Source organism: Neltuma alba, unplaced genomic scaffold (assembly GCF_004799145.2).
Source record: "Neltuma alba isolate B1F8T4 unplaced genomic scaffold, ASM479914v2 tig00003348_pilon, whole genome shotgun sequence".
Classification (NCBI taxonomy): Eukaryota; Viridiplantae; Streptophyta; class Magnoliopsida; order Fabales; family Fabaceae; genus Neltuma; species Neltuma alba.
The window spans coordinates 2,002-15,897 of NW_021633247.1; the positions used below are offsets into that span (position 1 = coordinate 2,002).

The following is a 13,896-nucleotide window of genomic DNA, read 5'->3' on the forward strand; positions in this document are numbered from 1 at the left end:
TAACCTTCTAAATATTTTTATCTTTCCTTAACCCTCTTCATCTTCTTTTCCATTTGACGATGGTGACGCATTCCTGTTCCTGTCTAACTCCAACTCCCGGCTAAATGGCCATCCAGAAACGGTCCAAAACGGCCTAACTAATTAAGTAATCAAATCATGAAAAACGAGCCGAAAAACTCTCCAATCACTGACAGGACCAGTCCAACAGTCCGGCTTTTAATTCATTGATTGAAATACAAAGAGAGGCAACGGACATGCAGCAGAAAGGAAAAGATACTACTATTTTTCTATTAAAAACCATAGATGCAGTGTCAGATATTAAAGGTGAACAATTCTTTTGATGAAAATTTGAACATTTATTCCCTTCCGTTCGACTCAACCTACCCCAACTTATTGGTTAATGCAATCAATCTCTCATGTACTATTTAAACAAAAGAAAAAATAACATGACATGTGGCATTAGATCCCCAATATTGGCGCGTTATGCATGCTTCTTCAACCCCTCTACTTGGGCAGCCTTGCTCTTCATGATGCTTTGAAAGAAATTGGAGTACCTACTCATTCATCCATTTAATGGAATAATTATCAAAAAGAGAGCATGGTTATTGGGAGAAAATTGACCAGTCCTTAGATTTCTAAACATCAATGTTTTTTAACAAAACAAAGAGTTTAAACGATAATTCTGGAACGAAGGGAGTATATACTCAAAGCCAGTGACTATATTACATGATAAAAGTCAAATTAAATATAATATATGATAAAATTTTCTAGGATGTCAACGATTTAAATGACATGTAAATAGTCAAAAGACTTTCAAATCAAGCTTGGTCCTGCACAATATAGCAGTTCCAAGACAGAGCAAGCATCATAAGATTAAAGGCAACTTATTCATATCAATCTGTATATATGATTAAAGGTGAATATAAAGTTTACGTCAAGGGAAAAGAAAAACAGGTTGAAAGAGTACGAAAGTAAATGCGATATACAAAATGTTGCGCATCATTTTTCCTCCAGGCGCCGTAGCATTGACTCAGCAAAGTTTTGTTGCCTACAAATGCCCAGTAACCAACCAGTAAATGCCATGACTCAGATTTCTCAAAACCCATATTTTTTTAATCTAATTTAGTATCATGATCCAGCATTTGCCAAATATAGAAAGCACAATCAATTAATTACTCTACAAAGTAACCATTTCATCTGAAACACCAAAAAGCGCAAAGTAAGAAGCAATTTACAAATCTTATCTAATATTTATGCATTCAACACATCTTATCAGTAATACAAATAGATAAAACAGTGCCAAAGCAAGAGATTTGCAACCTAGAAAACCATATAGTGCAAAACAAGATAGAACAACAAACTAACTAAATGTATACCCCAAACTAGGTGGGCCCAATGTATTCATCCACACTGTTAACGACTTATGAATTGTGAGAATTTTCCTAAATTAGATGGTTTCTACTGATATTACTATCAACTATAACACCTAGATTATCGGCCATATGATAGTAAAAGGGTGCGCCCCAAGAGAAACTAAGAAATAGAACTTACTTTCCTTCTTTCAGCTTTGGGCTAGGACGAGAATACTTCAGATATCCATCCCAAGGAACCTTTTTAAGACCAGCTCGAACTGAGATTATGTCTCTCACCCTACATTAAAGTAAAATACAGACGGTCTCAACACATTAAAGATGCCAAGCATAGACTTTCATGCACAACCGTTTGCACTACACAACTTTCTTCTTATAATTAAAGAGGAAAATTATTTACCTCTCAGCAAACTCAATGGCTGTTTCTCCTGGCTTCAGATTCTGTGGCTCCAAGTACCAAACATCACAAACAACAGCCCAAGATGTCATTAGCTGCAGCAGATGCATAGTGAATGATTGCCTGCAAATGAATGAAATCCAACCATTACTCCTCTAATACAGCAGTGGGATCCATGCAAGTATAGAAGTAATTAACATCAAAAGGCATAACCTTACTTTCGACTATTCCAAAAAGCATCCACAAATATTTTATTGTATTTTATTGCGACTGGGCAAACTGTGCAGTCAAGCTCAAATGCACCCTAAACATCAATAAAAAGTTAAATGCTTTGATGACAAATTAAGAATACAACTAGAGTAGAAATCAATGTGGGGGTGCGGGGGAGTATTAGAAACAAAAGAAAGAAAGAACGCCCATTGCATAAGCCTATATGTGTACACAACTGCATTTTTCACAGATTCACGTACCTTCTTGAACATGACTGTGTAGTGATTATTTACACAAGTTCCCTCGGGAAATATGAGAAGAGGGTTATTGTCAATTCCCTGGACATGATCCCTCAATCTGAAGAATGTAAAACAGAAAAGTCAAAACAAATGAAATCAGAGATAGACGTTTCCTCAGTTTTCAATTAAACTCACTTCTTGGCAACAATTTCTCGATCCTTTGCCTCAGAACGATTGAACCAGATACATCCTACACTCTCCAAAATGGTGCTCTGCAATAATCCTACACAAAACAGCCAATATTTATGAAATACATGAATTACTGAAACCAAATTACCCAAATATGGCTTGTCATAATACTATATATGCATAATAAATTATCATATTACATGTGAATAAACAAACAGGTTTTAATTTAGCAAGATGCTTACCAACCCATCCAGGATGCTTCTGCATAATTACAGCAAATGCAGTCATCTGTTCTAAAATAATGAAATCAATCATGGAAGTATGGTTGGCCACAAAAACCTGTTCAAGGAACTCATATTATCAGTCAATAACATTCACATTTACTTAAATACTACCTCCAGTCCTAATTATAAGAGCTAGTTGACTAATTTGAAGAGATTAAGGAAAGAAGTTAAGTTAGTTATTTGTCATAAATAGGTGTTGTCTTTTTTAAAATATCCTTGCTAATCAAGTGTATTGGCTTGAACTACTATTGTTAGAAAGACTATCTTGGAAAAAAATACATAAATATTAGGGACAAAGTAAATTGGGATCTTATATTTAGAACCAAAATAAAAGTCAAACGAGGTCGTATATTAAGGACCAGAGGTAGTATACAGATAAGGTGACATCTGGCAATCGATATATCTTAGACATACCTGCTTTGGTCTTATGCTAGGACGTGGCCCATGATATTTGACAACCCCAGTCCATGATGCAACAAAAAAACTGCACATCATCTCTACCAAAGATCTCTGAAGGACAAGTTCAATTTGCATCATATCCAATTTGATGTATAAAAGTCACATCAGAATTGTACAACAGGGAGAAAATATGAAAGACAGCAATTTGGAGTCTTGAGACAGTATGTGCTATAATATCACAGGTTGGACTACAACTAGTCCCATGCATTCCACTGTATACAGCATCCTTCAAATAGATGAGTTCATGAAAAACATAAAGTATTAATTGAAATTATGTCCGCCAATAAATTGGCCAACCTTTACAGTATGAACGATATATTATAAAAATGACAGCCATTCACTACTTGTGTTTGGTTTTGTACAAAACTTTAGATTAGTCTGATTAGTAATATAATTGTATAGGCACTTGTTTAACAAAATTATCTTCTCCCACTAGTTTAAATTGTTAATGGAAAATTCTTCGACTTCAATGGAAGCAATCAGAAGTGAAGAAAATATACGTGCCATGTTTTTCATTCTATGCGGAGCAAAATGAATTGAAGTCTACCAGGCAATAGGTACTCAAAATTAACAGAAAATTAAACAAATATTCACTAAATATTCCAATAAAAGTAGAGGCTTGTACCTCCTCAAATGAGTACTTTTAAAATATAAGCCAATTGTACATCGTTTCTCATTTTTTGCTAAAAATATAAAGGCATTCCCTCTATTTTCAAAACATACACTTGTCCAATTTTTATTTTTTTTGGAGTTGAATAAAAACAATTTGGACTAAAATAACCTCCATACAAAATAGGTAAGCGTGTCCTTTTGCCAAAATACATGAAAGGATTGATGGAGGACATTTTAATCCAGGAAAACAATTAAAACTGGATTAAAGTGTATACTTTAAGATTAAAGGGGATGCTTCTGCAATTGCAGCTAAACTTGAGATGCCTATGCCATTTATTTTTGAACTATGTATTTTAAGAACTACAAACCAAAAATTATTTTGTGCTTTAAAATTATTCAAAACAACAGTTTTAAGCCTTCTTCGTTCTTTTTATGGTATATATGAAAAACGAGGGAGAAAACTACAAATTGGATGGTATAACATTGCATGTGGGTAAATAGGCACCTCAATCTTTCTCCTCAACTTGTCATGTCTCTTCAATAGGAAATGCACAGGAATGAAGGATGAAAGAAATATTATCCATCCTATTGTCAACACTATGACCCTGTAAGTTCAAATAAGAAGTATCAGAAGGCCAGACGTAATCAACAGTAAACGAGTTTATGAATGAGAGACACAATGGAGATCCATAAATCAGGTTTAAAATGGAAATTTGATGTAATCAAAGTTGAAATTCAAATTTTATAGAATATTTAGCCAAGTGGACTCCAAAATAACAAGACTCATCGTTACTGCGCCATGCATAACATGATTGCGACTAAATATTGCAAAGGTGTACGCTAACCTTGCAGGGAACAGTATCAAATATCGAACGAAGACTCCAAAACACCACAAAGGGAACAGATAAACATTCCAATTCCAAGGTTCAGGAGGATTTGACTTGAAGCATCTTGTGAATGAATCCTATACAACACAGAAATTTCAACTTAGAGCAAACACCCGAATGTAACAAAGGTCAAAAACAAGGGATTGAAAAACATCTCCATTAGTGTGTGCGTGTGCACATACCCACACATTTTATGAGCTTCAGAATAAATTGCAGATTCTTAACGCAAGCCTAAATACCTGAGAACAGAACCCAAAAGAAATCCTAAGGAGAAGCAGTACACAAGCTAGTCCATGTGCTATTTTTTAAGCCTCAATCTGATGTGTCAATCAAAGTAGACATGGGATTAGACTTTTATTAGGTGGTTATGGTAGTTATCAGGTTAAGAGGTAGCTAGTTAGTTATGGTTGTCAATTGGCCATCAGAAAGCTTTGCCTACAAAAGGAAAGCAACTGTAGGTTAGATGCTATGCTTATTATGAGCTATTCAGCACACTATCCAGTTAGAACCCCTCTCTCTCTCGACTCTCTAATCCCATCCTCCCTCTCAAACCCCCCCCCCCAACAAAAGGGCGGGGGCAGCTTTCCTTTTCTTTCCTCGTTCTTTCTACCACACAACACAGTGCCTCATGATTTTTAATATCCGGTAATCATTCATCTAAAAATAATGGTGGGGCACCAAAGAAAGGGCAAATCTTACATCTACAATGGCACCAGCTGCCTCGGATAAAGTGGGAGAAATGTTGAGCAAGTCACGCCTGAAAACCAATAATCAAATAGCAAAATCTAAAAATGTTGAATGAACAGAGAGGAGGAGTTGAAATTTTACATGAGCAAGTAAATCTCAATGCTTCAGCAGCATCAATTGAATAAAAACTGCTCCTATCTAACAACTCGCTCTTATTTAACATCCAACTAAACAGTAGTCACACTAAAGAGAAAGAGGCATACAGGCAAAGCTTGCCATGAGGTTCTTGTTGAATGGTCGTCCCAGAAGGGAGGTAATCTTCGATGTTGGGTCGATCAAGGTCCAATTCAGAACTAGAAGATTTGAGCTTCCCAGTAGTACTCATGGCTGTTTGGCTTTCACCACTGCCAGAGATTTCTGAAAGATAAAGTTAAGGTTAAATCAGTTGATCATTAAATCAGAAACCTTATCAATCGAGTTCACCCGATAATTAAAGATTCTGATTGGATCCTTGAAAATTTTCAATCAGATTCAACTCCAGATGGAACATGTCAAGTGCCCAAAAAAAAAATGCTTACTTTAGAAGAAAAGAGTTGGTAACTTGTTTTGTTGTCCATTTACCAACTTCGACGCTAAGGTGACGAATTTCAAACACACAAAACTCCTTTCATCTTGGGCATAGTCAAAGTTCGAAGTTCGTCACAAAGTTGGTGAGCGAAAAGCACAAGTTAACAACTCTTTTCTAAAGTAAGGCATCAACTTTTTGCACTTAACATATTCCATTTGGAATTGTACAACCGGAAAGTAGATGATGCTAGGAAAAAATTCTGCTGAACAAGTAAACAATTTTACCAGTGCTCAGCCGCAAATAACTTCTACGAGTCAGAAATCTCGGACGAGAATCAAAGAAATGCTACCACTCAGTCGAGCAATCAGGCATCGCATCCCAGAGATTCACCGTCGGAGGAAGAGTTCTGCGAGATGATGATTGTTCGAAGGCAGATCAAAACCCGGCACTTCCACGCACCAACGGATAAATTTGAGAAACAACCTGCAACGAGCCCAAGGAGCGATACTTGAGGCAATGTTTCAGACATCAAAATCACGATGTGAAGCAATTGCTGATCTTAATCATGAAACCATGCAAGGCATTAGGGAAGCCACACCTAAATCCGAGAAACACCCATCCCACGACAAGAAGGCGAAGAAGCAGGTTTGAGAAAGAGTGAGCAGGTACGAAGAGAAATCGTCATGTAGAGGCTGAAATGTCAGACAAGATGATGACAACGGCTAGAGCTAGCAAAGTGGCAAAGGGCAAAGCGAGACGCAACAGATTGAAGAGGATTGATTCAACGAAAGCCTCAAATGGAAAGACCCAAAAGACTTTGTCCAAAGCCACTCACATGAAAATAAACCAACAATTGAACAAACAGTTCTTGATCATAGGCCCAACGTGAGGAAAACGAAGGCTTTAGTGATAGTTCAGGAATTGGGCTCAAAGAGGCCCATTGGATCAAAATAACCGCCAACCAGTAGTGGAGGAAATTTTTTTTCTGGCCCACTGGAGTTCGGGGATGTGGTGGTGTCAATAGCCGCCAACCAGTAGTGGAGGAAATTGTTTTTTCTTTCACATACGAGCAATTTAGCAAAACCAGCTCTCAAATATATAATGGATAAAAACAGTTTAGAGAAAAGTAATTTAGCAAAACGTAAGGAGCTTCTCAAATATATACTGGCGAAGACCAAATCTTGAATATATAGTAGAGAAAACTGATCAAGAAATATTCTTAGGCCATGGTTTTGCTAAAAATTATAAATTTAGAAAATACATTTGTCATCAGTAAAACATAAATTCTAACAATTCATACATATCCCAAATAACAAGTAACAAACAAAGTACATTTCCCAAATCTAACCAACAAAATACATATCGAAAATGCAATTTTGATTCACTCTAACATGGTTACGTTACAAGTACCACAGCATTACTGACTTGAAATGACAAAAAAATAACACCCATGATATGATTAGATTCATTGTTACTATGTTCAGCTTCTTCTTCAAGAGCGCTAGCTCCTTCTGTTGTTGCATCTACACTTTCTTCATTTCACCATACACCGCAATAATACCTTCGTTTCTTTTGTTTAGACTTTCTTCCCTCGCAATCTCTCGCATCGGCATCCTCACATTTTCAATAAGAAGTTCATCTCATGTTCCTCAAGCGCATTAATCACAACCTTCAACCTTTCATCTACATCTTCCTCGTGCCACGCAAAATACCCACATCGGACACAATATCGCAAAAAATTACAACCCATTTTACTAACCCAACAATATAAAACACACATGCATCCCAATAGTTAGGGCACCAGCCACCCATAGAATCTTCTCCCAGGGTTCCTCTCAGTCCATGAAGTCCAGCGTGGAACAGCCAAACCGCGGTGACAGTATCTCTAACCCCTTTTGTATTCCGACTCCGCACCCTCCCTCAGCATCAACGCTCTCGTCCTAATGCTTCTTATCGGGGATGACACAGATTCTTCCATCACCTTTGCCACAAAAGTCCCCCGAACTGGTTGCTCTCCTGATAATATTTCACATTTCGTGTGCCCTCGACTGAGTTTCAAATGGCATCTGTCTCTTTTAATGAATTCATCCGACAAGGCCAACCTTGTGTATTTGCTGTGTCCCCTATTGAATGACGTGTCAATTAGTTTCTTTCCAGCATGGGAGCTTTTTGACACCATTTAGCCAAACCATCTTCTAATAGGCCGAATATTGCCCCACTTGGAAATATGCATGAAAAAAATTACGCCTCAAAATACTTCTGAGTTGAAATTGCGACAAATAAAAATCCTGATTAATCGCAGTTCTACACAATGCTGGTAGAATTTTAATACTAATTCCGTCCGGCCCTGATTACAAACCCTAATTATAAAATCTTTTTTTAATTATAAAACCCTAGATCTTATTACCTCCGATTTTAATTATAAGACCCGGTTTCTAATTATAAGATCCAGTTGACTAATTTGAAAAAATTAAAAAAAAATTAAATTAGTTATTTGTAATAAATAGGTATTACTTTTCTTAAAATATCTTTACTAATAAACTATATTAACTAGGACTATAATTATTAGAAAGACTATCTTGAAAAAAAATACATAAATATAAAAGACAAAATGAATTGAAATATGATATTTAATACTAAAATAAAAATCAAACAGAATCTTATATTAAAAACCGAAAGAGATAGTATTAATTAAAAACAAGTGTGATAACAATCTTCTTCCGCAATTCCTAGAGGAATCTTGAAGATGCACGAATCCCAATTAACTAAAAACAGAGGTACAAGCGAGACAAAATTGAGAATCCTTACCCCGCCTTACTGATTCACTATCACCAGGTTGCATTCCAGTCAACGATGAATCATACTAAAACCCCCAAATTCTTAAATTTTCACATAGCAGAAGAACAGAATAAATTAACTGAACAGAACATCTTGTTTTGATTCATAAGGAAACTATTACACCGGCACTTGCTTACAAAAGCTCCAAAAGGTAAACCCATCTAAGTCAAATTAACTATGCCGATTAAGCATTAGGCAGCCCACGCTATACAAATCTAACTGAATGCTCAAGCACGCTCACCCCTAATACGCCTCGCCAGCTGAATATCCTTAGGCATAATAGTGACTCTCTTAGCGTGAATAGCACAAAGGTTAGTGTCTTCGAAGAGTCCGACTAGATAAGCCTCAGCAGCTTCCTGAAGGGCGGCGACGGCGGAGCTCTGGAATCGGAGATCCGTCTTGAAGTCCTGAGCGATCTCACGAACCAGACGCTGGAAAGGAAGCTTACGGATCAGAAGCTCAGTGCTCTTCTGGTACTTTCGGATCTCACGAAGCGCTACCGTACCGGGCCTGAAACGGTGAGGCTTCTTCACACCACCAGTGGCCGGAGCCGACTTCCGAGCAGCCTTGGTCGCCAGTTGCTTCCTAGGAGCCTTACCGCCGGTGGACTTGCGAGCCGTTTGCTTGGTTCGTGCCATTGCAAGGATTCGATTACAGCGCTACCTTGACAGAAAGTACGATCAATAAGGGGATGGTGGTTCCAATCTTGCAAGGGCGTCCTTTTTATCCATAGCCGTATGCAGAGCATTCGACCGGGAATTTTGCGCGCCCATTTCTAGATGATGCAGACCGTTGATTCCATTGATGAATCGACGGCCTCTGTTTACTGAAGGGCGGATAACTGCGGATCACAGCATTTGCCTGCTATGGATGACCGTTGATATTTCAATGTACGGTTTGGATGAAATCTTGCCATCGACAAGGATCGATGAGTTGGCAATGCGGCCCGCTCGACTCAATCGAGGAATCATTTTTCTAAGAGAAAATCGGATAATCAGCTGGGTAAATGTTAGGAGAAATTGCAAATAAAGGCCCCTAATATGTAAAATTATGATTTGGGACTCTAATTTGAAAAATAGCAAATAAGAATCCAATTTTATTTTTGCAAATATGAAATGTATGTAAAATGTCTGAAATACCTCTTAGCCAAATTGTGATTTGTTCTACTGAAGTTGTCATTCGCTAAAATGAACTTGTCATTTCCTATAGTCAACTTGTCATTTGGTATACTTTCAGTCAAGTTGTGATTTGGTTTATTGAAGTTGTCATTCACTAAAATAAATTTGTCATTTCTCGTAAGTGAACTTGTCATTTCTTATAGTCAACTGGTCATTTGACATACCTTCAGTCAAGTTGTGATTTGGTCTATTGAAATTACCATTCACTAAAGTGAACTTGTCATTTTTCATAATCAACTTGTCATTTAACTGAGGGGTATTTCAAATATTTTACCATGATTTCATATTTACAAAAATAGAATCAGGTACTTATTTGTCATTTTTTAAATTAAAAGTTTCAAATCATAATTTTACATATTCAAGAGTCTTTATTTGTAATTTTTTCTAAATGTTATACAGAGACACACATATATATATGAAAATATGTAAAATCTGAAAAAAATTATCTATAAAAGTTTTTAAAAAAAAAGAAAATTAATTTGCAAGTCCTTCTAGTATAAGTCAATTTTGAATCAGGTCCTTATAATTTATTTCTTTTCAATTAGACCTTTATACTTTGTTCTGTTAAGTCCATCCATCTTTTAAGAGTTTGAACAGTTATAACACCGTTAATGTTAATGAGTTGGAAGCTGACATGGCAGCTAGCTAGATTAATCTTGGTGCTTGGGGATTATTATGTGATCTGGAATGCAGTGAGGCATAATCACTTGAAAACATACACTATTGCGGTCTCGTTCTCCTTCTCGCTGATGGCTAGGGCCTGTTGCAGAAGAGGACGAGGATCGAAGAGACCAGAGTGGAGGAAGACGACCACGAGGAGAAGGGACAACAGTGGAAAGAGTTAGGAGTTAGCAGACCTTCATCTTCACGATGACGAGGACGAGAAAAAAATTGTCTCTCAACTTGATTAAAATAGCTTTATTTATCAGTTTCATGTGCTTCGTGGGAGCTACCTGCATCGTATCTCATTACTATCAATATTTTCACTTTTCCTATTCTTGGTCGTCGGAAGCTATTCCCCATTATTTCTATACCTGCCTTGTTGAAGAATTCTAACTAGCTCACCAGCTCACCCCCATCTATGATTGCTAGAATTATTTTATTTGTAATTTTTTTATAACTTTAGAAAAGCAATTGTGGATTTCATTCTCATCGATTCTGTTATTCCTTTCAAAGCACTGGTTCGGAAATGCAGGAAATTGCAAATTTATTTTCTACTTATTCATTGGAAATGATTTTACTTTGGTTGGCTCCTTTTTCCTGTTGACCATTTTAATTTTGGTGTATATCAAATTATTGATTTCAATCAAAGGTTGACTATTTTAAGCTTCTTACGGGAGCATAACCATATACTTTTACTTGCTCTGAAAGGTGAATTTGCATTGCTTTTGGACAATCAGTAGGAAAGGCTTTATATGCTATGGACTGGCTTTGAAAGGCATGATATAATTGCATCTATATGAAGCAAATTTTTGTAGTCATTTGATCACTTTTGCATAATGCTACTACTCATTCTACCCACTTTGTTACGTTCCAACAACTGTAAATCCTACAACAGCAAAAGACCAACAACACTTAAATTATATCATGCTTCATTCTCTCCTTTCAGATGCTTCATTCTCTCCTTTCAGATGCTTCATTCCCTTGCACTATCTTTCTTCTCATGCTTCATTGCTCTAATTCATTCTCTTCCTTCAAATCACAACACACAGAACCAAATCATTTCTAATTGTGGGAGATGCGACTTTCTTTGGCTTTGGAGTCAAAACAGAGTGCTGTAACAAGTATCAACTCGACAAAGTTAATAGTTCAGTCAAAAACACACAGAAAAGAAAAGTAAAAGAGGTAAAAGGGCAATGTGATAACAAGGGAGGAAACATAATTGTGATAACCATATTCTTAGCCTCAAATGAAAAGGAAGCCACACACTTTGAAAATGAAAAGGACATACAACGAATTTACAAGGACAGTTTTGCAAAAATCAATGCGTTAGCTGATACTATTAATAAAATGCTCGTTGAATACTGCTCGGCTAGGTAATAGGAAACATGACATATTCTACATGCATATAACGCTGACAAAGGGGAAGCCCAAAATACAGTTAACCTCTTTCAGGAACGTTTCATCAAAACAAAAGTTCAACCAATACAAACAAACTGCAATGAAATGTTACAAGAAAAATATTATGCTATCAAAATGTATGATGCTAATGCTAATCAATAACCATACCATCTCAAATAGCTCTTGCTTTTTCTCTTCAAACGAAATCTAGATAGTGAACACTCCTTATTAGCAACGATAGAAATTTAATAAAAGAAGTACAAAAGCCAAGCTCCTTTCAAAACAGAACAGCTTGACATACCACTATTCTAACCGACAACTATTGAAAAATACGACCAATTCTTACCTTCCAATAATATTCAATCACAGAACCCCTAGTATTCTTCTACAACTTCACTAAACTAGTAATATCCTGCAAAGAATCGATATATTAATTCACAAAATCATGAAAGAAAGACTAGCAACTTGGCAGTAGAAAATTAAGACAGCAATATCATAAATATGTTGGTCAAGGACTTCCATTCACTTGCTTTATGGTTTGAGGGTAATCTCATTTTTCAGGAAGGACTTGACAACGCGATTCAAAGGCACAAACGTTTGAGTAAAGTTTCTAGGTGAGGCACTCAAGATCAACATTAATGAGTTTACCATGTTAAAACCTTGAGGACATTTTTCTTAGTGTACATGTTCCTTTTCAAATCTAATAATTTTTTTCCGTATAATTGTAGCTTTTATCACCATCATTTTCTCCAAACACTGAATAGTGGCGGAGGTTTCATAGAAGGGGAGCTAAGTATCTCACAAGCTTGGATAGATTGGAAGTTTTATACACACTCTAACTTCAGCGTTGCGTTCTAATGATTTTCAAACCAAGGAGCACCCAATTTTGATTTTCCTCATCCGCCTAAACCCATTTCCCTCATTGAAAAGAAGAAGAAACGACGCCATAAACACTGAAAGAGCATGAAATTGAGGCTTACCAGATTGTGTGCTTCGATAAATACTTTGAATTGAAATGTACGGCAAACCTCCCCGCCGTCGAGACCTACGGTCTCTCGCTTGCTCCTTTGCATTTCGCTAGGGCTTGGGTCTTTGCTTTGTCATTATTTCTGAGAGCTTCAAGTCTTCTTCTGCTCCTTTCAGCGTCAGTCCTCATTTGCTCGTTCACTCGCCCTAGACTGTTTGGCCTTGGTTCGCTGGTTCATTTTTCAAGGTGTTTGCTCATTCATCTTCTTCCTGAGTCGTGCTGCATTATTTCTTTCTTTCTTTTTAATAATAATAATAATTTTTATTTCACAAGGGTAAGTGAGGAGTCTAGTCACAACCTAATTGGACTTATTTATTCACATATGCGCAAAATCATCTATCGCCTCACTCAAAGCAAACGGTGGTATTACATCTGTTAGTCTTGCATTAGCGGTCTTAAACTGCAGGGATGGATGCCGCCAACAAAGTAAAATATAAGGATCTAATAAAAAGAAAAACAAATTGAGGGACCTGACTCAAAATTCAGTAAAACTGCAAGAATCAGCATATTAATTTTCCCTAAATAATATTTTTTAAATCAAAATAAATTATTTATTTTTTTTACCAGCAAAATAAATTATTTATTTAGCTTCTATATTCAAACGAAATCTAATGGAAATGGGGTGATCACAACATGGGGTTTTGACCCTTCTCCTTCAACAGACACCATGCTTGTACATATGCAAGGCTCTGTTTGAAGCTGAGGCTGAGGACTAGGCGATAACTATATACGAAGTATCTGATAAAGGTTCATCGATCTTTATATCATTTACAAAAGAAGTTATGAGTCCAACAGTTCCGAGTTTTTCAAAAGTTGGCAGGTTTTCTTCCATATGGGAAAGTAAGCGGTGAAAAGTCATGTTGATATTCATCAGCGACGGACAAAGACGA

The 13,896-nt window shown here is 36.6% G+C and overlaps 2 protein-coding genes across 4 annotated transcripts; both read right to left on the reverse strand.

The window, feature by feature from the left end:
- Positions 1 to 697: 697 nt before the first annotated feature.
- LOC114741306 (glycerol-3-phosphate acyltransferase 9) lies at positions 698 to 6,629 on the reverse strand. 3 transcript variants are annotated; one of them, XM_028929560.1, is made up of 14 exons: positions 6,501 to 6,629; positions 6,187 to 6,385; positions 5,598 to 5,751; positions 5,347 to 5,404; positions 4,606 to 4,724; positions 4,266 to 4,365; positions 3,104 to 3,199; positions 2,648 to 2,744; positions 2,412 to 2,499; positions 2,238 to 2,334; positions 1,986 to 2,071; positions 1,771 to 1,890; positions 1,552 to 1,650; positions 869 to 1,048 (listed from the first exon to the last, which is right to left on the reverse strand). In XM_028929560.1, exons 3-14 carry the CDS (start codon positions 5,717 to 5,719, stop codon positions 1,000 to 1,002), a joined length of 1,131 nt encoding a protein of 376 aa, XP_028785393.1. In that variant the 5' UTR covers positions 5,720 to 5,751; positions 6,187 to 6,385; positions 6,501 to 6,629; the 3' UTR covers positions 869 to 999. The 3 variants fall into 3 exon arrangements, with proteins under 3 accessions (XP_028785392.1, XP_028785393.1, XP_028785394.1); XM_028929561.1 differs by having other exon boundaries at positions 6,187 to 6,409; XM_028929559.1 differs by having other exon boundaries at positions 698 to 1,048; positions 6,187 to 6,629.
- Positions 6,630 to 8,782: 2,153 nt separating this feature from the next.
- Positions 8,783 to 9,430, reverse strand: LOC114741318 (histone H3.2). The gene has a single exon (XM_028929571.1). It carries the CDS (start codon positions 9,376 to 9,378, stop codon positions 8,968 to 8,970), a length of 411 nt encoding a protein of 136 aa, XP_028785404.1. The 5' UTR covers positions 9,379 to 9,430; the 3' UTR covers positions 8,783 to 8,967.
- Between the last annotated feature and the right edge of the window lie 4,466 nt (positions 9,431 to 13,896).